General features: G+C 53.3%; 1 protein-coding gene across 4 annotated transcripts; it reads left to right on the top strand.

Annotated features, from left to right (window-relative positions):
* Nucleotides 1–8: 8 nt before the first annotated feature.
* Nucleotides 9–25,319, top strand: NPHP4 (nephrocystin 4). Of its 4 annotated transcripts, none has more exons than XM_074558668.1 (29): nt 9–283; nt 522–739; nt 1,566–1,697; nt 3,408–3,580; nt 3,902–3,966; nt 4,239–4,394; nt 5,202–5,338; nt 6,043–6,209; nt 6,288–6,414; nt 7,825–7,998; nt 8,120–8,249; nt 10,441–10,487; nt 11,247–11,446; nt 11,550–11,741; nt 12,282–12,466; nt 12,695–12,855; nt 13,521–13,701; nt 14,519–14,635; nt 14,832–14,911; nt 15,058–15,275; nt 15,383–15,554; nt 15,708–15,791; nt 15,887–16,043; nt 16,356–16,441; nt 17,317–17,402; nt 17,486–17,657; nt 18,209–18,388; nt 19,158–19,301; nt 19,445–25,317. In XM_074558668.1, exons 2-29 carry the CDS (start codon nt 602–604, stop codon nt 19,583–19,585), a joined length of 4,002 nt encoding a protein of 1,333 aa, XP_074414769.1. In that variant the 5' UTR covers nt 9–283; nt 522–601; the 3' UTR covers nt 19,586–25,317. The 4 variants fall into 4 exon arrangements, with proteins under 4 accessions (XP_074414769.1, XP_074414770.1, XP_074414768.1 ...); XM_074558667.1 differs by having other exon boundaries at nt 10–187; nt 15,365–15,554; nt 19,445–25,316; XM_074558666.1 differs by having other exon boundaries at nt 10–283; nt 15,365–15,554; nt 19,445–25,316.

The following is a 25,319-nucleotide window of genomic DNA, read 5'->3' as shown; positions in this document are numbered from 1 at the left end:
CGGTGCGGCACCATCGCCCTAGTAACCTGATGCTGAGCCGGGCGCGACCACCCGCTCTGAGAGGGGGAGACCGCCGCTGTCGCCGTCTGTTCCGTCCTGCCGCCGCTTCCTGCGCCGCTGCAGCATCGCTCCGAGATCGTCTCGACGCTGACGGACTGAGCTTTCCACCGACAATGGGGCATGAAAGGTGGGCGGCGTGGCGGCGAGTGGTGGCAGCGCGTCCATCCCTCCCCTCGGGCCGGCGCGCTGTTGGTTGGGCCCAAGAAGATGGCGTCGGGGCGCGGTGAGTGAGCGGGGGGGCGCGGGCGCCGAGGGACGGGGCTGGTTCCAGTCCCGCTCCCTGACACCGGGATCCCGGGGGTGCGTGGGCGGCCACGGGCCGGCCCTGCCCTGGCTGTTCTCCTGTGCATCCCCATGCGGGGCGGACGTGGGCAGCGGCCGTGCCCACCCACGTGTGGTGGTTGCGCGGGTCGGTCCGTGTGCGCTGACGGTGCCGGGTCCGTGTGGCTGTGTTCCCGCAGGGTGCGTGTTCCCCCCCGGTGCTCCAACCCCGCGCCCGCCCTAGCTGGCGCCGGGAGGCAGCGGCGACCCCCGGGAGGCGATGGGCGAGTGGGAGCGGGTGTTCCGGCAGCACCGGCCGCTGCCGCCGCACCCGCAGCGGGGCCGGGCCCGGCCCCCGCCCCGCTCCGCCGCCTTCCGCTGCGTCCTCAAGCACCTGCACGGCGCTGCCCTCTGCCAGGTAGGGGCGATCGGCCCCCCGAGGGGACCCCGGCAATGCCTTGCTGCACCCGTTGTTTCCTCTGAGTCTCACTTCCATGGAATAGTTTGGGTTGGAAAGAATCTTACAGATCATCTCCTTCCACCCTCCTGCCTTCCACTAAACCAGCTTGCCCTTTCCAACCTACTGGCTTTGAACACTTCCAGGGATGGAGCAGCTGCAGCTTCCCTAGATGATCTGTGCCAGTGCCTCACCACCCTAACAAGGAAAAATTTCTCCCTAAGATCAAACCTAAATTCCTCTCTTTTAGTTTAGTCCCCCCTCCCTCCATTCTGTCACTTTCTGTGTATGTACAAAGTCACTCTCCATCTTTTTTCTAAGCCCCTTTCGGCATTCCTGTCCATGTGTGTGGGCCTGAACTCCCCATGATGGCTTTTAAAGCAAGATGGTTTTGGGGGGAACTAATTGGAGATCTCCTGGAAGCACTAAGTTGTTTCAATACCTGTAAATCTAAGTTAGCATTTAATTAACTTTCATTTAGTTTTTTGTTATCTTAGGTAGGTATGTTTAAATTAAATTTTCTGGATAGCACTTTAACATCAATTGCCTCTTTATTCTATGCTTAATGCTCAATTTCCCCACTTTTCCTTTGCTCTGTCCACCTCTGGCTTGGAGGCAGCTACTGCAGCAATGCATGAAGCTGTCTGTGGCCGTGTGCCTGATTTGGGCATCCCTTAGGAAACGGGAATTATAGAAAATGGGAATTATATATCTTACCAAAGTGTGTTCTGAGCTTTGGGGACACAGAGCTGGCCTGTCCCCAAAGCTGGTGCTTTGTGCCTTACAGGGAACCGAGTACCAGCTGCGCCTCTCCCTTTTCGATGCCACCTACCACCACTTCTTTGGGAGGACGTGGAGGAGCAGCTGGAGAGCTGCCAGCCCTGCCCCGCCACGCTCAGCCAGGGCCACCTTCAACGAGGTGGGAAAAACACAGAAGCAAACCCTTTTCCATCCCTTTTGCCCAGACACCATCCATTTATTAAGCTTTATGTGTGGTTTATTGAGAAACTGCAGTGCTGCGTTTCCTCTGAGGGTAGTGCCACCGTGGGAGCAGTGAGTGCCACCGAGTGCCACCTGCCGTGTTCGGAGCTGGCAGCAGAGAGCAGTGTTTCCCCACAAATGGGAAGGAAGGGAAGGAGCAGCTGCCCACCCTCCTGCGCAGCGCTTCTCTCTCTGATCTGGGAGCTAAACTCTCCCAAAGCTTCCATCTGCTGCTGGTACCAGCAAAGCAGGGTGTCCCTTAATGGGGAGATACCAGTGCCCCATATCATTACCTGTGTTTTCCAATTCATAGCTCTGTTTCCACCTCCTCAGTGCTGCAGGTGAAGTGAAGCACAGCTGGGCCCTGCCCTCCTCCTTCCTTTACATCACCAGTGACATTGAGGGCCTTTGATGTGTGTGTTTCTCTCCCAAGTGTTTCAGTACCGTCCCACCCCGGCCTGTTTTGAAGAGGGATGGATTAAAACTAGGGCAGAGAGTGCTGCAGAGAGAGCTGAATGCTGGGAAGAGCTGCCTTTCCAAATACATTCCCATCCTCTGCAGGCTTCCTGGGTGTTTGCCATGTGGTTGGGAGCATTTGGCAGGAATTTTGGGGTGTTGGGGGGCCGTGTTGCAGCCTCTCTGTGGTGGCTGAATTGTGTTGCCTGCAGGGTCTGACAGAGGAGGCATGATGTGCATGCGGGGTGAGATCTTCCAGCTTCCAGTGGGAAAGTCAGCAGCTCATTGTTAGGAACAGTTCAGGTGGAGCTGGGATTGATTTGTGACAGGTGAGGTAAGGAGGAAAGTCACTGCTCCTCTGCCTGTGTGTGCTGTGTGCATGCTCACCAGAGCAGGAAGGTGTGAGGACAGGATCAGAGTCTGCTTTTGTGGTGGGTTTTGTCCTCAGGGTCTAGGGCAGAGGAATGCAGTGACAGAAACTGCTGTGTGCAATCAGGAGGGCCCCTCGAGCTCAGTGGTACAGGGCATTCCCTGTCAGGGCTCCCTCCCTGTGCCTTTGCAGGGTGAGCCTTGCTCTGCAGGCACAGCAGTCAGGCCATTAATCCAGCACCTCACAGTAAAGGCTAATGGAATAACGATTTATGTCCCAGGGTTGATGTGGGAATGTCTGTCTCTGTTATTCCTTCCTGACAGCCCATATTACAGTAAACATTTTCCCTGAAACACTGAGGTAATGAGTTTTTAATAGAAAGATGAACCTAGCGTTAAATTCTGTCCTGGGGAGATGACCTGTGTCCTGTCCCCTTCTTCCCTTAGATCCAGGCTACTCGCATGTCTCTCCCCATTTAAGGAAGGTTTCCAACTCCTTTTTTTTTCCTTTTTTTTTTTTTCCTGCTCTAATGCTGTAGGTCTGGGATGCATCAAAGCTTCATTCATTTGGGGTCTGCAGCCTTCTGGAAAACAGGTGTTGGCAACAAAAAAAAAAAGTTAAAAAAGAAAAAGATGATGCTTGAGACTTAAGGGCTGAGATTTTGTAGCAGTGTCAGAAGTGATTTGCCATTAGCTTTTGTCTGGAAGCTTTAATGGATGTTCTGGCTGTGCCACTGAGTGTCCCAGCACAACAGGCATTGCTCTGCCCGCATCTGCCACTGCCAGCTCTGAAACAACCCATCTCTCTCCTTTCCTGTCCCAGGTCGTTTATTTCCACACCTCCTTGAACCACCCTGGCATTGCTGCTGTCGTGGAAGTGGTAATGAGAGCTGGGAAAGGGGATGGGGGCTCTCAGCACCTTTCCTGTGGCTTTGGGATCATCCCCCTCTTCCACGGCGGATCAGAGGTGACAGAGCCGGCCACTGAGGACAGAGCGTAGGTTCCCCTGCTGCTGTGTGACAGGTCACACTGAGAATTGAGGTGGCAACCTGCATGGCTGCTTTGGTTGGGAAGGGGAAGGGTGGTCCTGGGGCTGCAGAAACAGAGACAGCATTTAGAAACCTGGAATTCTTCACTCTGGCGAAGCAGTGGATTTGGAAGGAATGCCTGTCCCTTCCTTAAAAGGCTTTTCCAGAGTGGGTTGGGTGGGTTTTGCTGCTGAGCAGGGGCTTTGTGGAAGATGGACATGCAATGGAAGATGGAGATGTGCTTCAGGGTGGGTTTACTGACTGCTGCACACGTGCTCCTTGCTTTCAGGCTGAAGCTGTACCATGGGACACCACGTGCCCTACTGCACCCACGCTTCCAGGACCCTGTGGAAAGTAAGCAGCAGCCAGACATGGCATCTCAGCCCTTCTTGGTGGCTTCTCTTACCCAAATGTGTGTTCTATGTATCTGCATGATGTAAGACATGGTCTGTGCCCTGGTACTGCTCAGTGGATGTGCCTTACTGCCAGCTGGGAATGGCCTGGCTGGGCAAACACAGGTTTTCCTTTGCTCCTAGCAGGTGTACTCACAGATAATGATTCATTCAGCATTGGGGCTGTGAGGCTGTCTCCCCAGTTTTGGTCATTTTGGGATGTTTTTTCTTCAGAGAACAAATACATGACAGTGATGGAGAAGAGCCACCTGCAGTATGGCCTGAAGTCCCACCAGCCCCTGGAGGCAATATTTCACCTCCTTCCCGAAAACCTGCTGATATCTGGGCTGCAGACTGTTCCTGGCTTGCTGCCGGCACGTGGAGACACAGGTAAGGGCCCTTTCCCTTTCCCTTTCCCTTTCCCTTTCCCTTTCCCTTTCCCTTTCCCTTTCCCTTTCCCTTTCCCTTTCCCTTTCCCTTTCCCTTTCCCTGTGCTGCTCCTGCTTTAAGGCAGTGGGTCCCTGTGAGGCTGTGGGCAGGGCAGGAGGGCACTGGGAGGGCATTTGTGGCAGCACAGTGGTTTCTCTGCAGCATCACCCCTTGTCTGGAACATCCCCCCTGGGGGGAGCCACTGCCCTGACACTCAGAGCTCAGTCTGGAATCTGTCAAAATGGCTCAGTCAGTTCCCTGTCCGTTAATTGCTTTGCTCCTGGGAAGCTGCTAGGGATAACTGATGGTTGGTTTAATTGCATTCGTTCAGCAGAATCTTAAAAAGAGCTTTTGCAGCCTGTTTAAACTCCTCAGGTGGGTTCAGCATCGCTGGGGCCTGGCAGGTTTGGGAGCATGAGCTCTTGCCCACTCGGCTTTTGTTAATCTCTCTTTATGGCACGTTGCCCTTTGAGCTTCTGCAATTAAAATATGTGAGCTGAAGATTCAGAGGGTAAAAAAATTCCTCAGAGTTCTGCAGCTGAATTATTCTTCAGATTCCTGCCTGGAGAACCTACTGCTGATGGCTTTGGGGTGTTAACTGTTGGTACTGAAGCTGAGCAAGGTCTTGAAAGCAGCTGAGTCCCTGCAGGTGTTCAGGCCTGTACTCTGAGTGGGCAGAGGCACTGCTGGCACTGCAGGGCACCCCAGCACAGCAGTGGTGGCTTTCTGTTTGCTTGGGAAACCTGTGGCCACCACCTTGTCTTTCAGGTGACTGCTTGCAGAGGCCCCGGCTGATGAAGACGGTCACCTGCTATCTGGAGCGGCTTTTCATCCAGTTGTACCCTTCCCTGGAGGAGTTTGAGGAGGAGCTGCTGGATTTACTGAACAGTGATCGCTTACTTCAGGTAAGTAGGGTGCTGTGAGGGTGGTGAAACCCTGGCACAGGTTGCCCAGAGAAACTGTGGCTGCCCCATCCCTTTAAGTATCCAAGGCCAGGTTGGATGGAGCTGGGAGCAACCTGCTCTAGCAGAAGATGTCCCATGGTAGGGGGTAGAACAAGAAAATTCCTCAAGTCCTTTCCAATCTCAACCATTCTGTGATTCCATCATTCTAGGTACTGCCAGTGTGATTGGGGCAGGGGAAGGCACAGTGTAGAGGAGTAATTCTAGTGTCTGGAATTATGGGTGGGGTGAAAAGTGTCAGGTAAGTGAAATTCATGCATTTGTTTCTCTTGGAGTCTCCAATTTTTTCTTTTGCTGTGGAAGCCTTTGGCTTGTTTTGCTATTGGATTAGTACTTGTGTGCTCTGTCTGGGCTTTGTTTTGAACATCCAGACATTCATAAGCAGAATTTGGGTTTGCTTTGCTGTGGGAAATACAGAGATGAAATGCAGTGTGTATCAAGTCCATCCCTTTGGAGTGACAGCCCCTGGCCAGGTCCTTTCTTGCCAGATTTGCACCAACTCTGCCATAAAGGCAAAAGATACTAATTTCTGTCACCTGCTGGGGGAACAGGCCCTGTTTTTTGAGTTTCTGAAAGGTTGCCTGTATTCTTCTGGTTGTGATCAGCACAGAGAGTGGTGCCCAAGGTGTAAAACATTCCTGTCACAGGCTAACACTGCCCCGGATGGTGAGGAGATGGTGGTTCGGGAGCGGCGGCTGCACGTCGGCGTCCACAACGGGCTGCGCTTCGTCCAGGCTCCGCAGGTCGCTGTGCTGGTGCCAGGGGCAGAATTGTCGCCAGGTCGCTGCCAGGGGGTGCCCAGCTCTAGAGCTAGGTAAGGGGAGCTCCTCTGCTGCTGCTGTTTCCCTCCTGCCTCAGGTGCCTCTCACAGCTGCTTCTCCGTCCCACACAGGGATGCAGGTCAAGCCCTGGTGCTGAGGAGCCGTATCCAGCTGAGTGAAATGGTTCCTCACCCGGCATTCAGGGTCTGCTTCCTGCTGGAATATGTCTTCTGCAGCACGGGGAGAGCTGGTGGCAAGGTAGGGCTGAGCGTGTGTCTCTGTGCCTGTGAAAGAGCAGGGATCCATTCTGGAGGAGTGAGCCGTGCTGAGGAATTCCTTCCTCTGCCCATTTCACCATCCTGCTTCTCAAAGTCCTTGTTGCATGGCTGTGCTCTGTAATGCAGGGCCCTGCAAAGTGTGTGGGTGCCTTCCACAGCACTGGACAAAACAACCTGCATGGCTCAGTGAATTATTTTAATAACGTGTGGTTGCATTTCTCCACTGTTTATATTTAGATGGAGGAATGTAGCCTGCAGCATTCCCATACTGTTCTGGCAAGGTAATTTAGAAAATTTCAGCTTTTTTTGTAATATCAAAAAGGCTTTTCTTTAGAATTTGGCATTTATGCTGAAAAGAGGTTAACCTATCCCACTCCTTTTTTGTTGTTGTTGTTTTTGCTCTGAATGATGAGGTTTTTCTGGGTGCTTCAGCCTGATGTTCTCAAGCTGTAAAGGCAGGAGAAATCTCTGAGGGTGGTCTCTGCAGTCAATATACTCTCACCTACTTACTGGTCGTTTACTCCTATCTTAGTTTAACCTTTCTGCAGGTTAAACCCAGCTCAATGAGTACTGTATATCCCCTCCAGAGACCTTGTGTTGTTGGAGCCATCAGCTCCTGGCTGGCTGAATCGATTGCCAGGCGTTAGAGGCTTTAATCGTCCTGCTAAGATGTTCATTGAAAATGTGGCAAATGCCTCTTGTTAAGCTGTCCAGAGCCAAAGTAGGGAGAATGGGCATTTGTAAAGCAGGATGCCTGTGCCAGACCAGAGGGATTTGTACTGAGAAGGGAGACACTGAGCTGTGCTGTTGGAAGTTGTTGGGGCCAGCTGTGTTGGAAAGCTGATGCCCAAGATCCCATGGAGATTTGGGGTTCCAGAGGCAGATCTGTTTGGCAGTGTGAGGAGGGCTGTCTGGGGCAGCAGTGGAGCCAGTCCCTGTGGTGCATCCTTGGGGCAGAGTGGTTAATCCCAAAGCTGCTTGCAAAGCTGATCACCTTGTCCTTGTCCTCAGTGCCATAATTAGCTGTGAGGGGGAGGGTGGGTGCTGGCAGAGCCCTCTGTTGTTTCTGTTCCTCTCCTTCAGTTTGAGGGAAGCTGTGGATGTGCTGGGTAAGTGGAAACCTTTCTCCTCTGCTAGGGATGGGGGTCCAACATATATCCCTTTGTGCAACTGCTTGAGGGAGGGGTTAGAGAGGCATAAAGTCCTGGAAAATGAAATGTCTTCAGAACGGGATGGAGAGTGGTGCCAGAGCCAGGTTGTGAGGAGGTGCCATGGGGCATGAGAGGCAGTGCCTGTCTGGCAGCACCCATTCCTGGGTTCTGGCAGTGAGATAGGGTTGCCTGGCAATCAGCTAGGGCTGCCTGGTGCTCACTGTGCCCTCCATCCCCAGGCCCTGTCCGGCAGTGCCCGCAGTGAGGCGGCCGACATGCGCTCAGTGCGCTGGGCTGTCTGGAGCCCTGTCCCAGGCACTGGTGACACAGATGTGACCCTCCCCCTGCGTGGTGGCGCCCGCCGTGGCCCCTGCCAAACCTTGGTCTACAGGACCCCCCCGAGCTCCCGGCAGGTAAGGGTGTGTTGGCCCCTGGCAGCTTTGCTTGGTGTCAGGGTGAGGGAGCCGCTGTCGGAGGCACGAGGAAGGCTGCGTGTACCGCGCTGTCTGAAAGCATTTTTGTTGCCAACTTCAGGGGAAGCACGTGGAGTCTGGGACTGTCCAATTCCATGTTTCCACTGATTCGGAAGAACATCTTGTAACTGCTGCAGAGATCCTATGTAAAGACAGGGACGAGTCGAAGAAGCCTCCTACGCCATCGCTGAGTGAGTGTTTTCCAGATCGCTGACATTTAAAATATAGAGTGTGGCACTGGTGTCTGCTCGGGAGAGAAAACAAGACTTCAGTGAGTTTCAGCAAGCTAGTTATGAATTACCGGAGTGAAACAAGAATTTTGTCAAGTTGAATTCAGCTCTTACTTTTTAACTTGCAAAATTCTCATGTGATAGTATTGCTGAGCCACGTGCAAAATCCCCAGGAATTGCTAGCACTGCCTCTGCCTGCTCCCATTCTGGGTGCAGTGACCTCACCAGCAGCACGTTCTCACTGCAGGAACTGCTGCTTCTCTCTCTGGACTCAGTGTCTCTTCAGACATGGGAACAGGAGAGATGTCAGTCATAGGCTGGGGAAAAGCAATCTGGTTGTGCCACCACTGAGGGAGTGTGACAGCAGCCTGGGTTGGGTTGATGTGTGCAGGATGTGTTGCTGCCTGGCTGGGGAAGAGCAGGAAGCATCTGTTTGTTGTTTGGGGGGCTGTGTGTTTGGGGTTCCAGCACCCCTCTGCTCTATTGGAGATGGAAGGAAAAATGCTGTGGGCTTAAGTTTGGGCATGAGGTTGTGTCCATGCACTGTGCTCCTAAAAATCCTCTTTGGCTTATTTCTCTCTCATCCCCCTTTTGTGATTGGTGGGAAGCAAACTGCCCTTTCTTTGCAGTGGTGTTCCTGCTGGGGTCCCAGCTGTGTCTCAGGGTGATGCTTCAGACAGCAGGCAGTGTTCAGTGTGTGTCATACTTCCCCAGCTCTCTGCTGAGCCATTCAGTGTCAGCCCATGGGCCAGGCAATGCCCATTACGGTGGGTTGCTGTGCCATGCTGGCTCCAGTGCTGTGGAACCACAAGATGGCAGTGGCACCTTGGCTTTGCTGTGACAAATCCTGTGTTTCTGCTGGTGAGGAGCCAGGATTGCTGCTGGGAGGCGCTTTGGTGAGGAAAGCTTTAGTGGCAGATGAAGGGGTGTCGTGTGATGTCAGGGTATGTGGGGTTCATTTCCCTGCAGTACAAGCTGCATCATGATTGGTACCTTCCTGGTGCTGCTTGAAAAGTTTTTCCTGGTGCCTTTCTGCTGTAGGTGGCTGGGATGCTGTTGGAGTTGTGGTGTGGTGAGGGGAGAGGGAAGCAAGTGCTGACACTGAGTTTCCAACCTGGTGGTGGTCTGGAGTGCTGCAGCTTGGGGGAGTGTGCTGGGCTGTGTGCTGTGTCCCTGATGAGGGGAGATCCCCATCAAGGTGATTTTCAGGGACAAACTCCCTGGCATTTCCCAGCTCCAGGGGGCTTATGACACAAAGGAGGGCTTGCAGTGCAGTGGTGGCCCCAGAGCTGTGCCTCCCTAGCGTGTGTTACAAGGTACTGAAGAGAATATTGCATTAACTTTTTGTAGAGAAATGTGCTGCTGCCTGGCCCAGGGGAGGCCAAGAGCTTCATCTGTCAGCTCAGATGCTGGTGTTGCTGCTGTATCTGTCCATCCTCTTCTCAACGCCAGCCAAAGCCATCCTGACTGGAAGGAAACAATATTTTAGGCATGAGGGAAACGGGGTGGTTTCCTTTACACAGCAGCCAGCATGGAATAGCTGGGATCTGTGTGGTGGGGGAAAGCAAATCAAGGTCTCAGCATCATGTGGATGCAGAGAAGGAACATCTGTGCCCCTGCTCTGCTGCGAAGGACCCGCGGCTCCGCGACTCAGCGAGCTCAGCTGTGCTGGCTCCAGAGAGCAGCCGAATATAAACGCGGTAAAGCTGCCACCGTTTCGGGGCACAAATGCTCCAGCAGTTGAAGGGAGTGACAAAAAATAACAGAGAAACGATGAAAACCTTAAGTATCCTAAAACTTTCACGTCTCATTAAGCATCCCACTTAGGCAGCACCGCGTGGCCGTGAGGCACCGCGGCGCTGTCAGGGGATGGGGGAGCTGTTGTTTGTGGCACAGTTAGCCTGATTCACGGCAAAATAAAGGATGGATCTGGAGATGTGCTGTGTTAACCCCCAAGCAGCAGTTCTTATTGGGAAATAAGTCAAAAGAAGTGTTTGGGTGATGGTAAACTGCTTCACTGTGCTGCCTTCACACCTAAAATTGGAAAGGGCTGGTGGGAGGACAGGGCGGTTTGGTGGCAGTGGTGCAGCTGCAGTTGTGGGGCATAGGAGTTTTGGCTCCTCTACAGCATCTTTCCTGTCCCTCTCCACAGGAGTGCCAGCCCCACGGCGAACACCAGTCTCCCCACGGGGACCAGGAGTAAGTGCCACATGCACCAGTGGGTGTGGGTGGTGGGCAGCAGCATTCCCCAGGGATGGCCCACATGTAGGATGTGCTTCTGGACCCATTCCCTGCCTGTTTTCCTGTGCTTCTGGACCCATCCCCTGCCTGTTTTCCTGTGCTTCTGGACCCATCCCCTGCCTGTTTTCCTGTCTGCTACAGCCAAGAGGCACCAAGTGTCCTCAACTCCACCTCCTCCAGGCAGCAAAGCAGCTCCTGCCTGTGATGTGCTGGGAGAGATTCCCTGTGCTCTTTTCATACTGCAGGAGTGAGGGCAGCTCTGGTTTTTGACAGCCCAGATTTGCTGGGTGCTGCTGTCCCTGGTATGTGCTGACAGAGACACATGGCTTGTTCGTGCAGAGCTCCCAAGATTTAAGGAGAGCTGTGAATACTGAGAACCCTCTTTATGCTGTTTTATATCTTGATGCAGGAATCAAGGCACGCAAATATTTTTGATGAAATGAAATGCCTCATAAGGCCGCATTAAGCAGTTTGATCTTCCTGCTGCTTGTGCTCATCCCTCCTCTTGCTATGGAGCGAGCAGCAGGGAAATGACAGCGGAGGTGCAAACCCTTCTGTGGCCAAGTTGTAACACTTCTTGGTGGAATGACAACACTGGGGCACGTGGTGGCTGAGCTCCTCTAGCACAGAGGGGCTGCTGGCTCAGCTTGCCTCAAGGGCTGCCTCAGGGGGCTGCCTTGGAACTGTGGCTGCTCACGCTTGCCATTCTCTCACCAGCTTTCAGTGTCCCAGCTCGTGGCCTCGCCACGGAGCACAGGCCAGACCCTGCAAGACACCACACAGGATGGGGGCATCACCCACCTGGAGGCCGACCTGGGCTCGCCAGACACAGAGCCCTGTGCCAGTGACCAGCTGCAGGCGCTGCCCTTCACCCCACTGCAGCTGCCCATGGCTGCAGTGGGGCTGCAGGCATGCAGGTGATGCTCAGCTGCCCCTCCCCAGGCTCCTGTGGCCCTGTCACCTGGCCTGCCAGGGTCCCTGTGGCCCCATTTGTGGAGCTCACCCCTGTTTCTCCATCAGTTCCCATGTGTCCCTATCTCGTGCTGCTCTGGCACGCCTGCATGCTGCCGGCTTCCCAGACATCCTGGACTGCAACCAGGAGCCAGTGGAAATCTCAGAGCCAGTGGAGCTGGGCTGCTTCAACCTGCGGCTGGAGGAAGCTGACCCTCTGCAAGGCAATGAAATAGTCCTGCAGTTCCTGGCTTTTGGAAGGTGGGATGGCAGCTTGTGGTCTTGTGTGGGCATCCAAATTCCCCGAATCCTCTTCTCTGCTTGGGCAGGTGATGTCTCTTCTTTTGCACCTGCTTTTGCCCTCCCTGGGCACTTTTAAGTCATAATCCAGTTTTTTAAAATTAGATCCATAAGCCACAATGTGATGTCAGAGCTCAATTATGCAGGGTTTCTCCAGAAATGCAAATGGAGTTGGGAAAATTGGCACCCAAGGGGTGGCTTTGGCTGGATAAGGCCCCATTTCTGTTTTTTCCATGGCTGGCAGTGTGCTGTGGGAAGGTAGCACATTGTCTCTGCTGGGCGCCTCCATCACAGCATATGGCAGGAGACAGCTGGAATTACGAAGCTTTTTGGGAAGTTAAGGCAAACCGTATGGCCGCTGTCTTCAGAAAAGTCCAAATACTTGTGGTGCTGCCAATCTTCTCTTGTTGTTCTGCTCTTGGCATGTGCCAAATTCACAAGTAGCTCATGACAGAGTGGCAGCACTGTGCCACAACCCAAACCCCTCTCTCTCTTCTCAAGAGATGCCCAGGGCGGCGTGGAGGGACTGTGGCCAAGGACTGTCTTCCTCACCTTCCAGTTCTACCGTTTCCCACCGGTCACCACGCCCCGGCTGCAGCTGGTCAGCATGGATGGGGGGCTGGCCACCGAGCTGGCTGTGCCAGCTCAGCTCCTTGTCCGTGTCAACGAGGATGGGACCTTAACCAGTAAGCTCTGGTTTGAGCATCTGTGCGCTTCTCTTCTGTTGGGTGGATGAGGGCTTGCTTCTGGCCCAAGGGATGGGCTGGTGTGTGTTAATAGCAAACCTCTGCTGGCTTGCACATCATGAAAAATAATTCTAAACATCCAGTGTTTGAAGGAGTACACAGTGGTCAGTTGTGTGAGGTTTCCCACCAAGTCAAGTGCCATGTCTGTGCTGCTGTGGTGTCTTGCAGAACCACCAGGCTTGCAGCTGAAGTACATGGTGGATCCAGCTTTCCTGAGGCCTGGGGAGCAGCGCTGGTTCCTGCGGTACCTGGCTGAGCACAGCCTTCAGATTGACGTCTGGGATGGAGACTCCCTGCTCCATTTTGGGTCTGCTGCCATTAAGCTGGAGGTATTGGTTAGATTGAAGGTCTTTTCCTGTGGCTGGTAATGCTGAAGGGTCCCTTGCCTTATGGAGTGTTAGAGAAGAGCCCAGCTCTCCCTTTGATCATGTGTTGAGGTGCTGTTGCATTGTCCTTGTGTCTTCAATATGGAGATGCTGTCAGCCCCTCTGTGTAACCGAATCTGGTGTCAGCTTGACAAGCCCCTAATCACAGGATTTGTTATCTTTTCCTCCAAAGTGATGACAAAGCATTAACTTTCTTTGCCCTTCCCTGGAACTCTGGCAGTATTCTAGCACCAAGCCCTGCAGAGCCAGGACTTCCAGTGCCATTCATACCCAGATGTTGCAATACGACACAAAATGAGTGACACTCACACACTGAGATGTCCAAGGTGAAAAAGGCACGTTCATTTCTGGACCTTGATATTTATAGAATTCCAAAAGTGGGGGATGAAATTGCCACCTCTCCAACCACACTGGTCAAACCAACAGTCCATCAGTTCTCTCCTCCTCCAGAAAGGAATGCAAAACAATCATTATTTGCGTGAGAAATTCCATTACAAAAACGTTAACATCAGAAGGCTTAGGAGAACAGGATGACACCGAGACCCCTTGACCCCTCTGGACCAGACTCCCCAGTGACTCATTGCACTTTGTCCTTGCCTTGTGCCCAGCCCCTGCTGCGCCAGGGCCAGCTGGCTGTCAGGACCTACCACGAGCTGGAGGTGGCCACGACGGAGTACGAGCCGGACGGGACGGTGCTGGGCCGGGAGGCGCTGAGGCACGGCGCCCTGCGGCCCCTCGGGGTCCGTGTGGCTGTCAGGGGCCACCTCCACCTCTGCCTGGCCAATATTGGTGAGAACCCCCTGCTCATGAGGCCCTCCAAGGCTGGGGTGGGGCACACAGCATGTACCTGAGTGAGACCCAGGGGCAGCATCCTCCCCAGAACCTGCTGGCTGCTTTTATTTTATGTATTTAATTCTGTCCTATAAATGTGCAGTGACTCCAGGTTTTAAAATCTTATCTTCAGAGGAGAGATTAGCTCCATATAAGATATCTTAAATCGTCATTTCCATACTTTGCCTGCAAAGGGCCGATAAGCTCCTGGGAAGGAGAATCTGAGATGCACAACCCAGGGAGTGGTTTAACTCACACCCTGACAAAGAGCTGCTGTGCCAGGACAGCAGTCACCCTTTGATTGGTGTTTTTCCCATTCTCTTTAAAGAAAACAAAGGAAAATACTGTTAGAAACAGGATGGCAAAGCTTGGTACCCTTTCCTGAAGGATGGGGATGGGATGTGTAGACTGGGCAAATACCTGGCGAGTTTAGAGCCTTGTGTGGCTCCACTTGGCACAGCCTTTGTGGGAGTGGGGAGATGCAGCAGCACATGGCCATGGAGGGGGAGGCAGAACTCAGAAATGAAAGCAAGAGCTGGTGAGGAGTTCAGGATGTGTGTGCTCTGAGTGCTGCTCCATCCCTGGGCAGGTGACTGTGGGACAAAACAGGCTCTGGGGAGCATGTGGGGCTCTTGGGGCATCATTGGTTTCCAGATATTCTCTCCTGCTTGTGTAAATTGGCTGAACAGGGCTGCGGGGAGGTAAAAATTTGGTGGTAGATTTTATAACAATGAAAATGGATGGTTTCCACTCACTCCTGTCTGTCCTTGTGCAGGTCACCCATGCGAGGAGATGCCAGGGCAGCTGCCATCCCATTCCTGCATTGTCACTGCACCAGACAGCACTGTCACCGCCCCAGGTGGCAGGGGGTACTCCTTGAACACTCCAGGTGGTGAGTCCTGCTGAGGCCTGGCCTGTCCCCCTGTGGCTTGAGCTGGGCAGGGTCTCTGCTGCTGCAGTGCCAGCTGTGGGTCAGCTGCCCCTCTGGTGCTCCCCTTTCCAGCCCTGCAGTATTATGGGGCTCTTGGGGACTGACTGCAGTATATGGGGGGATGCTTCCTTGGTGCCATGGTGGTCTCTCCCCACAGGCAGGAGGACGGCGTGGGCACGGAGGCTGGTGGATGTGGACAATGAGCTGGAGGCCGCGCTGCGCAGTCGCCGGCCAGAAGTGAGCCTGGCCCCCTGGTCACCCTCAGTGAGGCCATGTCCACCCATGTGGCACTGGTGTGGCTGCACGAGGGTGCTCGTGGCAGCAGGGCGTGGGGCCAGACCCCTGTGGTGTCTCTGTGCTCATGGTTCCTTCACTCTGGGCAGGGCTGGCCAAAGCAGCGTGCCTGGGACCTGCAGGTCATCGACTCCTACCGGGATCACATCAAGGGAGAGAGCATCTACCAGATGCTCAGCCAGGCCATCACAGCCACCCGCACTGTCCACGCTGTGCTGGGCACAGCTGAGTTCTTTGAGTTTGCCCTGAAGAACCCCTACAGCGTCCAGCACACCGTGACCATTGAGGTTGACCACCCTGAGCTCAGGTGGGGGCTCCCCTCTGTGCCTGTGGGGAGGTGCCAGGGTGGTGCTCCCTGCCAGCCCTCACCAGCACCTCTGCTGCTCACTGCCCCAGTGTCATCCTGGACCCCAGGGAGTGGCGCCACTTTAAGGAGCTGACCAAGAGTGTTACACCGGTGGAAGAGGATATGTTCCACCTCCGTGAGGACCTCAAGCCTCAGGTCTACCTGCGCCCCAGTGAGACTGTCCACATCCCCTTCAAGTACCAGACCTTCTCTGCAGACCCTGCTGTGGTTGCAGCACAGGTAGGCTGTTCTGAGCTGTTTTGAGCTGTTCCTGTTACAAAATGTTCCCCTTGGCTGTGGTTACCATTGCAGAGCAGGCTGGAACAGCCATGGGGAGCAGCAGCAGCCACAGTGATGCTGCACTCTGAGGGAACTCACTGTTTCACCCCACAGGGGCCAGCTGGGCTGGGCACTGGTGCCAATGACAAAGCTCACTCCTTTGGGAAGAGTGGGGCCAAGCAGACAAAGCTCATCCAGGTTAGGGAGCCATGTGAAACACTGCTTGAGGGGCTGCATGGGAGGAGCAGAATCACTGGTAAACCCCAGCCCTCTCCTGCTGGCCCCCGGGACAGGTCTCCTTCCAGGTGAGCAGGGGGAAGCCCATTGCACTCCTGCGGGTGAAGGTGGAGCCCCAGCCCCATGTGGTGGACCAGACCTTTCGCTTCTACCACCCAGAGCTCACCTTCCTGAAGAAAACCATTCGGCTGCCTCCCTGGCACACCCTCCCTGGTGAGTCTGTGGTGTGCCTGGCAGGGCTTGGGCTCTTCCCTGTTAGCCATCATCCACAGTTCATGGAGCCTTTCTGGAGGCACAGCAGCATCTAAAGAGCACATTGCTGGTTCCTCACGCCTTCACAGCCCTGGGCTCCTTGCTTGCTCTCCCTGTTTCTCTGTTAACTTCAACCTGAATTCCCTACACCTGCACACACATGGTTTGCTGGTAGTCAAGCTTGAGGGGTTCTGTGTGCAGCTGCGTGGGGCACGGGGGAAAGGCACAGGTAGAGGAGAAGCTGAAGGTGATTTTCTTGGTCCTTGTCCACAGGCACGCCAGTGGGGGTGCCAGGAGGGCAGCCTGAGATGTTTGTTCGCTGCAGCGACCCCGACATCATTTGTGAAACCAAATCCTTGGTATGCTACACTTGGGCATCACTGTTCCTCGTGTCCTCCTCCTGCAGATTGTTTGGGTTGGCAGAGAGCTGCTGATGTGGGTGCAACCACAGAGCAGCACGTGGCAGTGACACAGTGGCAGCAATGAAGTTGGAATTGCTTTTTATTCCCAATTAAAAGGAGCTGTGTTGTTTTGGCGGGGGAGGCTGAGCATTGCCCCTTATCGCATCATGCAGCAGCCTGTACTTGCTTGTTCTTTTGAACAAGTACCAGATGATTCAGATGCTGGGGAAAAGCAGCCTTTTGTTGGTTTTTCTGCTGCTTGGGGTATCCACAGCCATTTGCAGCAGGTCGGGGGACGATGTGTCCTTGGGGTGCACAGCAAAGCCTGTCCCTGCTGAAGGATGCTGGAATAGAGGGGCAGCTCCATGCCCAGCCCTGCACCATCCCACTTCCAGCCCTGCACCATCCCACTTCCTCCTGAAGTAGGAGGCTCTCCTGGGCTGGTTCCATAGCAGGAAGAGGTGTAAGGGAAAAATAAACTTGGGCATGTCCATGCAAATGGCAACGAGGGATAGTTGCTAATTGCTGTTGCAGAAAAGCGTTAGTATGGTAATTGGATTAGGGCTTGTTAGAAAACTTGTGGAAAATTTGCCAAAATTTGATTACAGATACAGACCTGGAATGTGATAGTCATTTGTATCCTCTTTTGTAATTAAAAATACTGGGAGAGCTCAGCCAAGCTGTATAATAACTTAATAACGTAGTTTAACGAGGTACCGAAAGCATCTGCTTTCATATGGGAGTTGGTGGTAGCTCCCCCATTAATGGGAAGATACCCCTGGGGTCCTCATTAGCTGTTCAACTGCTGGGACAATGCTCTGTTGTCTATGCAGGGGCCTGGCGAGCCACAGGACATCTTTCTCAAAGTAGCTGGAGGACCAAGCCCACAGATCAAAAAATTCTTTGTTGCTATTTATACGTAAGTAGCAGGAACCCCAAAAGGGTGGGGAATTGTTGACTCCCGTGGTGTGTGACGAGCCCTGTCCGTCTGTCCGTGCACAGGGACGCCTGGCTGGCAGCACCCGTGCAGATCTGGCAGTTCTACCTGCACTCTCTGCAGCGCCTGGATGTCGCCTGCACGGCCGGGCAGCTGACGCGCCTCTCCCTGCTGCTGCGCGGCACCGCGGCCCCGCGGAGGGTGCGCGCCTTCACCTCCCACCCCCAGGAGCTGGAGGTAACCCCCGTGCTGGGCTGGGGGCTGGCTGGCCAAAGAAACCCCCTCCAGAAAGCAAAAGGCAACCCACACGGAGCTGTGAACAACTGAGAGCCGTAAAGCGTTTGTGATAATTATCTTTTGATTAGAGTTGTCATGTGTAGGATCATTGGCGCGAAACCCCGGAGGGCAAATTATCTGCGTTAATGAGACTGTCTGAAGACTCTCAATTTCTTTAGAATTCGTTCGTCCGTAATTGGAAATGTGAATAATAAAAGGCAGAAAAACTCCGTTGCTGTCCTGGAAAGGAAAGGCAAAGGCTCCTCAGGCAAAGCCTGTGTGGTGCAACCCTTGGGCTGGGGAGGCCCTGGGTGTTCCCGAGTGGCTCTTGTCCTTCCTGACATGAATTATTCCCAGAGTATTCCTAGGGCTGGGAGATATGGCATTCAGTATGATGGAACAGGGTTACAGGTTTTTAAGAGCAATTGGGTCTGATTGATGCTCCAAGTTGGACTTTTCAGGGCTGTGCTCAGCTGTGGTGGGTGGCTGTACCTCCAGGTGTTGTTCCACAGGTGGATCCCAACGGTGCCTTCCTCCTCCCCGCCAATGGCATTCAGGACCTGTACATCGGTGTGAGGCCACGGCGGGCTGGCAGCAAGTTCATCTACCTCAACCTGGTGGATGTGGACTCCCACCAGCTGGTGTCCTCCTGGCTGCTCTGCCTGTCCTGCAGGCAGCCTCTCATATCCAAGGTACGGCAGCTCTCACCACTGCAAAACGTGGTGATGGCACTGCATCAGTGGCCTCAGTTCGGCCCATAACCTGGGGCTGTCTCCTGCTTCTTCCTCTCTTTCCATCTGTGTTTTTTTTGGCTCTTGCCATCATAAACACACATTTAGCCCTTGGGGTACTTGAATAATCTGACTGAAGCCCCTGGTAGAATGTCTTTTAGGCTGTTTTGGAGGCAGCCCCACGCTGAGGAGCGGCAGCTCGGAAGTATTCCCAGTTGTGAAATTAGAGCTGCAGCATGCTGCTTTCGATTAGCACTGTGCTGGCAGAGGCCTTGCCTCAAAGACAGAAAATTAGATTTCCTGGCTAATGTGTTCCTTCTAAAAGTGTTTTCCTGAACCTCTTGGTACTGGGAAAGGTTCAGATTGGCATTTACACCAATGTCCCATTGTCCTGCCACATGCTGCTTGTGCTATGAGGTGTTAAGAGAATCAGAGTAGCTGGGGCTGGAAGGGGCTGTTCAGGGTCATCAAGTTCATCTAGTTATCTGAGCTCTTCCAGGGAATGACAAGGAGCTGGCTAGTCTCTGCTGCTCTCCCAGCCCTTTGCACTTGTAATTAATTGTTGCTTCTTTTGATCAAAGGTGGGATCTTTCCATTGGCTGGCAGAGCAGATGTGAGGTGTGGGAGGAGAGGGCAGTGTGTGGGAGGCAATTCTCTGTGGTGGGTTTTGGGGAATGCCCGTTGTTGCTGCTGCCCACCCTGCCATCTGTGCCCCTGCTTGCCCCCACAGGCCTTTGAGATCTCTCTGCCTGCGGGAGGTGGGAAAGGCTGCAACAAACGCATCACCTACACCAACCCCTACCCCTCACCCCGGCTCTACTTCCTGTGCACCAACCGCCCTGACCTGCTGCAGTTCAGGGAGGATTCCTTCGAGGTACGTCCTGCTGCCAGCGCTCCCCTCTTGTCAGGCTCTCATCTGGCCAGACCAGGCGATGCTGGGTGGGTACTGGCCATGAGGGCCACCCTGGCTGGGGCTTGGCCAGGTCCTGCTGCCTCCTCCAACCCTCTGTCCTGCAGGTGGCTGGAGGGGAGGTGTACACCATCGGCCTGCGCTTCGCCCCGAGCCAGACTGTGGGAGAGGAGGAGATCCTGATCCACATCAATGACCACGAGGACAAGAACGAGGAGACCTTCTGCGTGAAGGTCCTGTACCAGTGAGGCCTCCTGCCTGTCACTGCAAAGCTGCAGGTTCCTGTGCCAGCCCACACCACCTTGGGGGTGGCTGTGTCTGTCTGAGGGTGCTCATGACCCCCATGGCCTGGCTGTCACCTTGCCAGACTGGGGGGTGTCTCTGTCAGTGGGATCCCTGGGCATTGCCATGAGTGCTGGTAGTGCCACACAGCTCCATCTGCACAAATTGAGATGAGTGGATGTATTTGCTACAGCACATTGTACTGCAGGATCTGTGTTTTGTTAGGCATGATGATATTTCAGGCACTTTTAATCTTTTTTTAACTTAAAAAGTTTGCAGATTTGATTCTGCGGAATATTTTTAAAGTATTTTATATTCAGCGGTGAGTTTTGTACACACTAAGGCAATTTTACGAGTGTTTTTGACACTTTTTGCTCATCCTTGATGCATAAAAATCGCTGTGCACAACTGTCAGAGTGTGGCAGCATTTTCTTCCTGAGAAGATGGAAATCCTCAGCATCCCTGTCCTGTGGAGAAGAGTCCTGGAGGTCTCCTGCATCACCCCCACCCCCTTCAGCAGCATCCTGGGGGTCAGGGCAGGGACCATAAATGGGGCTGGGAGGATAGGGCAGCCCACCAGCTCTGGAAATGCTGCCTCACTCTGCACAGGCCCCAGGCTGGTGAATTAGTGGCCCCGATAAAGTCGGGTGCTGAGTTCCTCTGCCTCCCTCGCACTGATGGGAAATGACAGCTCATATTTTAGAAATGATTATACTGTCTGCAGCACAGAGAGGCCCCGAAGTTGGGTTATTAAAGTAGATTAGCTGAATAATTTTTATTACATTTTCACACAACGATATTTCTTGAGGCTTATGAATGAGCTGGTGCTGTACCTGCAGCACAGGCAGCTCGAGTGGTGAATGATGTGCCAGCGTTCAGGGGATGCCAGCACAGGGACTCGAGCTGAGCTGGTGCTTGAATGGTGCTGCCTGCTCCCCTGCAGCACATGTCTGTGGCACAAAATCTACAGAGCTGTCATCAAGAAAAGCTGATAAAACTTTCCCTGTAGAAAATGCAAATGCCTCGTGCCCCAGCTGCTTGGCATTATGGCCACGGCCCTTGGAGTTGCTGCTGCTGCTGCCTCTCAGACTCAAGTGTGGGGGCAGCTTCTTGGGTTCCCACTTCTTAATGAAGTAATCCCTGCTAATGACAATGAACTCGAGCACCCGTGCCTGGCATGCAGCTCGGTGTGCTCTTCCCATTTGCATGCGTGTCAGGAGGGAAACTGGATTCCAGTAATGACAAAATTAATTTGCCCTAAAAACCTCGGTTTGTGTCTCATCACCGAGGTGTGCAGGGAGGGGAGGGATTGAAAAGTTCTTTCCATGGGTTCAGTAATTCTCAGGGGTGTTGTCCCTCTTGGAGCAGATGCAGATGAGACCTTTTGGGGAGTGGAGTGTCACTGCCTTGGCAAAGGCATTGCAGGAATGGCCGCAGAGGAGTAAGGACAGCAGGGAGACCTGGCCCCAGCACCCAGGCCAGGGAGGGGCAACTAAAATCTGCAACTAGTAATGAGAAAATAAGGTAAAAATAAGAAAAACCAAGAGGGATGAAGCTCCTGCAGCAGCTGAGGGCCCTTTGGAAAATGGCTCTCAGAATGCCCCAGCCTCAGCAGGGTTTGCCGCCAGCCCAAACTTTCAAACCCAGCTTGTTTTCCCCATTATGAGGAGGAAATTGCGACTGCCTGAGAAGCCTCTAATTAAACAAAGCCTCACCATAATATTTGCTGGGAGCTCGCCAGCCCTGTAATATGACATTACCGGGCATCTTTATTAGCTGAAATGAGTATTTAGTGCCTCTGCCAAACCAAAAGCTGATTGAGGCGCATGGAAGCAGCATGGCAGCATCCAGCAAAGGTTCCTGCAACCTGCAGCATCACCCTGGGAGGCTTTCCACTGAGACAAACCCTTTCTTGGTTATTTCCATGTCTCCCAAATCCAGCCCAGCAGCCCCAGCGTGGGAGTTTGGGAGGTTTATTCCCTGTTTCTCCCTCTTGTCTTCTGAAAGCGCGTCACCGACTTGATAAAACCTGATTTAATGGTTACAAAACCCAGAGATAAAGCTGCTCTTAATGGATTTCTTTAAGATCAAGGCTGTCAAATAGGAGGCTCAGAATCCTTTCTACAGTGAGAGCGACTGTATTAAGTGCACTCAATCACACCCAGGCGAAGGTTCCCTAAGTGAGACACTGGCTGGAGGAAATGCATTTTATTAGTGTCTCCGGAGAAAGGAGTCTGGCAGGAGCTGTGAGGAGCCTCTGAGCTGCAGTGGCTGTGCTCCTGTTGGATGGGATGTGGAGGATTTTGCAAAGCACACCCTCACTCCCTGGTTAGTCCCACAGAGAGGAGAGTGATGGGTGCCATGGTGACATCGAAGGAGTTGGCCTGGGAGAGAAAAACCCTGAGGGAAAGATGCTCACCTGGGGATGGTGCTCACAAAACACACCTCAAAATCCACCCCATGGAGCTCAGCTCCTGCAAGGTCTGATGGAGAATGGGACGTCCAAGGGGGTGATGCTCAGAGGCTTTTGGAGGTGTCAGGTGGAACTCACCCCAACCAAAGGGAGGGGTGTAAGGAGAGGGGCCTTGGTAGCTCTGGGCAGACCAAAGCTTAAAACACAGATTAGTTTTTCATAACAATTCGCAGCTCCATAATGAGAAATTTGCAGCAGTTCTAAACTGCCGGTTGCTTTTAAATCATTTCCCGTCTTTCTGTCTCAGGCTTGACATTTGATGATGAATTGAGTCTCTGTGTTCATTTACCCACTGATTTACTGTACGGAGGTGGGAAACCGCAGCCACCTTAGTGAAGGTCAACATGGAACATTTGCCTGTAATTTCCAAATACTATTAAGGTTTTTAAATAAATGTGTGGGTGCTGTAGGCAATGAAAGCCCCTCTTGCAAGGCTGATGCTGCAGGGGATTCTTTTGGGTGGTGCAAATCACTTGGCTCATCAGCATGAGGGTACATCAGACTGCACCCCAAATTCGTGTTTAGAGAGCACTTGATTTTAGGGGCACTGAGCTGCTCCTCACCTCCCAGCACAGATTAACATCAGGCTCTTGTCCTGCTTTCCCGTGGCTTGCCAAACGCTGCACTTATCCAGGGAAGTTGGAGAGAGCTGCCTCGTGGATCCCCCTGAGATTCTGGCTTTGTCTCCTGCTGCAGGACCTGGCTGTTTGTGGCTGTGGATCTGTTTGGGGGCTGTGAGCAGGAGGTTTGGCTGCGCAAATGTCACGCAGATCTTATCTCAGGGGAAGCATCATTCAGTAATTACAGCAAATGAAAAGTCCTGGAAGCGAAGCCTTGGAGGCTGCAGCCTTCTGTTTATCTCCAAAGTATGTGTGGAGGGAGCTGGGAGCAGGAGGTGCTGGTGGCTGCAGTCCCTGTGGTGTGGGGATGGTGTCAGGGTTTGCTTTCACCCAGGGTGCAGGCAGCAGGCTGCTCTGAGCTCTGCCTGCATCAGCCATCTGCCCCCTTGCTGCAAATTAATAAGCAAATTCAGGAAAAAGAAAAAAAATTAAAAGTCTCTCTATGGATAATTTGTGCACAGAAAAGGGGCCAAATGAATTAAATAAATCATTTGCTGCTACACTGCCCCGGTTGATTCCCTGCCTTTCACAGCAACTTTTTTCAAGCCTAATGGTATCAGATACCCTTTTGGCACCCATTTGCAGAGCCACAGGCCCCCCCTGCTGCTCCTTAATGCAGCTCATCTCCTGCCTATGGCTCCCAGGGCCTCTGCCAAATCAGCACTTCAAATTAAAGTCTTCCCCACCTCTCCCTGGTTTCCATGGAGATCCGAGTGGATGCTCCCTTCCTTCCTCCTCTTGAGCCGATGGAGAGGCTCCTCCTGGGGACTGCCCTTGTGGGGCCTGGGAGTCTCTGAGCATCCAGCAGTTCTGCAACTGCCTTTGCCATGCACAGCCACTGGCAGACCTGGTGGCTTCAGTCCTGGTGTGCTTGTGACCCTGTCCCAGTGCCCCACTCCACAGCAAAGCATCCCAGGCATGCCAGGAGCAGGTTCCCAGTATGAGTTTTCCTCCCAGCTCCCATGGGAGCTGGTCCCAGCTGACTCCCCAAAGAGCTTGACCAGCAGAAACTTTTCTCCTCTGGTGGGAATCAGCTCCACAGCTGAACGAGGACCAGGCTGGTTTGTTTGTAGCATCTGTATCTAAACTATGATTCTGCACACAGATTTCCCAAGCACTGCCTGGAGCTGTTTGGCCAAGGCTGCTCCAGCAGTGGGAGTGGTGGTGGGAATGCCCTTGCATGTGTAAGTGAATGGGCAAATAGCTGCAAGATCTAAGGAGTGACAGCAATTATGGAACAAAATTATTATTAATGTACTAATTTACCTGGGAGCCAGGCTGTATGTAATTACACTCTGAGATCACGAAAAGGTTAATGCATTTACCTTCCTAGGTATTTATAGACGTTTGGAATTGTTTTCTCTGTTCCTGGCCACGTGGGTCTGGGAGCTGAAGGGGGCATGGGGAGATTTGTTGCTATTTGCTAAAATTGCTCACAGAGGGGTTTGGGACATCAACAACCCCAGCTCTATGGCCCTGGTGAATCCCAAGGGATTCTCACCAGAGGGGATGGATTCTGCTGCTTTCCAGAGCCTCTTGGATCATGGCAAAAGGAATTGTCTGTGGTGTGTATAGCTGAGGGAAACTGTCCTGAGGGCCACCAGCATCTGGCATTTGGCTGCCTGGAAATCTTCCCAGTCTTCAGGCTCAGCAGTGCTGCAGCAGCCACCCAGACAGAGAACCAGCACACCCAACCTGTTCATGGTTAACAAATCAGAGCTTCACAAACACCTCATAAACTTTCTAATACTGCCAAAAAGCTTCTACCTGTGAGGATGCTGTTCCCTATGGCCGATCCACGTGTGTCCTTTGGCAGTCACTGCTCAAACCTCTGTGGACAGGGGTGCCCCAGAAATGCCAGGCTGGAGCAGAGCTGCTCACCCACACGGCAGTGGGTGGGACAGCCTGGGGGCTGCTGCCGTGGCGCTGAGCATTGCTTTAGCACGGGTGTGAACAGGGAACAAGCGGGGCAGGATCGGACAGACCTCGGAGTCCCCCTCCTCAGGGATGTTCTGCCTTCTCCCCAGTGCCTCGGGAGCTCCCTGCCCTGCTCCAGCCCACCTTTATTAATGTCACAGTGGGAAATGTCAGCAGGGTTTGCTGAGCATCCCTCAGCCCTCCCGGCTGCCCGGCCCGTGCGCGCGGAGCTGCTCGCTCGCGGGCCAGTTGCGCGTGGCCATCGAGTGTCACCGGGGATATTTCTCCTGGTGTCACACGGGGAGGACAGCAGCAAGATGTGGAAGGTCAGCGCAGCCCTAAAAATACGTCTCTGCCCGTGCACAGCTGTATTTTTGGATTCTTCAGTATCCAACAGACAAAGTGCTGGTGAAAGGCCGGAGAGGCCAGGGCACAAGTGAGGGAAAGGTTTAATAAGGTTACGGGAGGCCTTGAGGACCCCTCGGCTTGGCCTTTTGCTGATTTATAGGGAAATAATGTGTGAGTGGCTCAAGGGAGCCCAAGGCTCCTTCTCCACTGCAGACCTCTGCAGCAGGAAGGTCAGAAAGGGAATTGCTGGAGAGAAGCTAATGAAGCCCAGCAATATCCCAAATATTTCTCCAGAAATCAATGCAAAGTTTATTCCTCTCTTTAGAGAAGGGGAAGGGGATA

This window comes from Zonotrichia albicollis, chromosome 25, assembly GCF_047830755.1.
Source record: "Zonotrichia albicollis isolate bZonAlb1 chromosome 25, bZonAlb1.hap1, whole genome shotgun sequence".
In the NCBI taxonomy this organism is placed as follows: Eukaryota; Metazoa; Chordata; class Aves; order Passeriformes; family Passerellidae; genus Zonotrichia; species Zonotrichia albicollis.
Note: the sequence above shows the minus strand (reverse complement) of the source record. Positions and strands in the feature narration are given on the sequence as shown.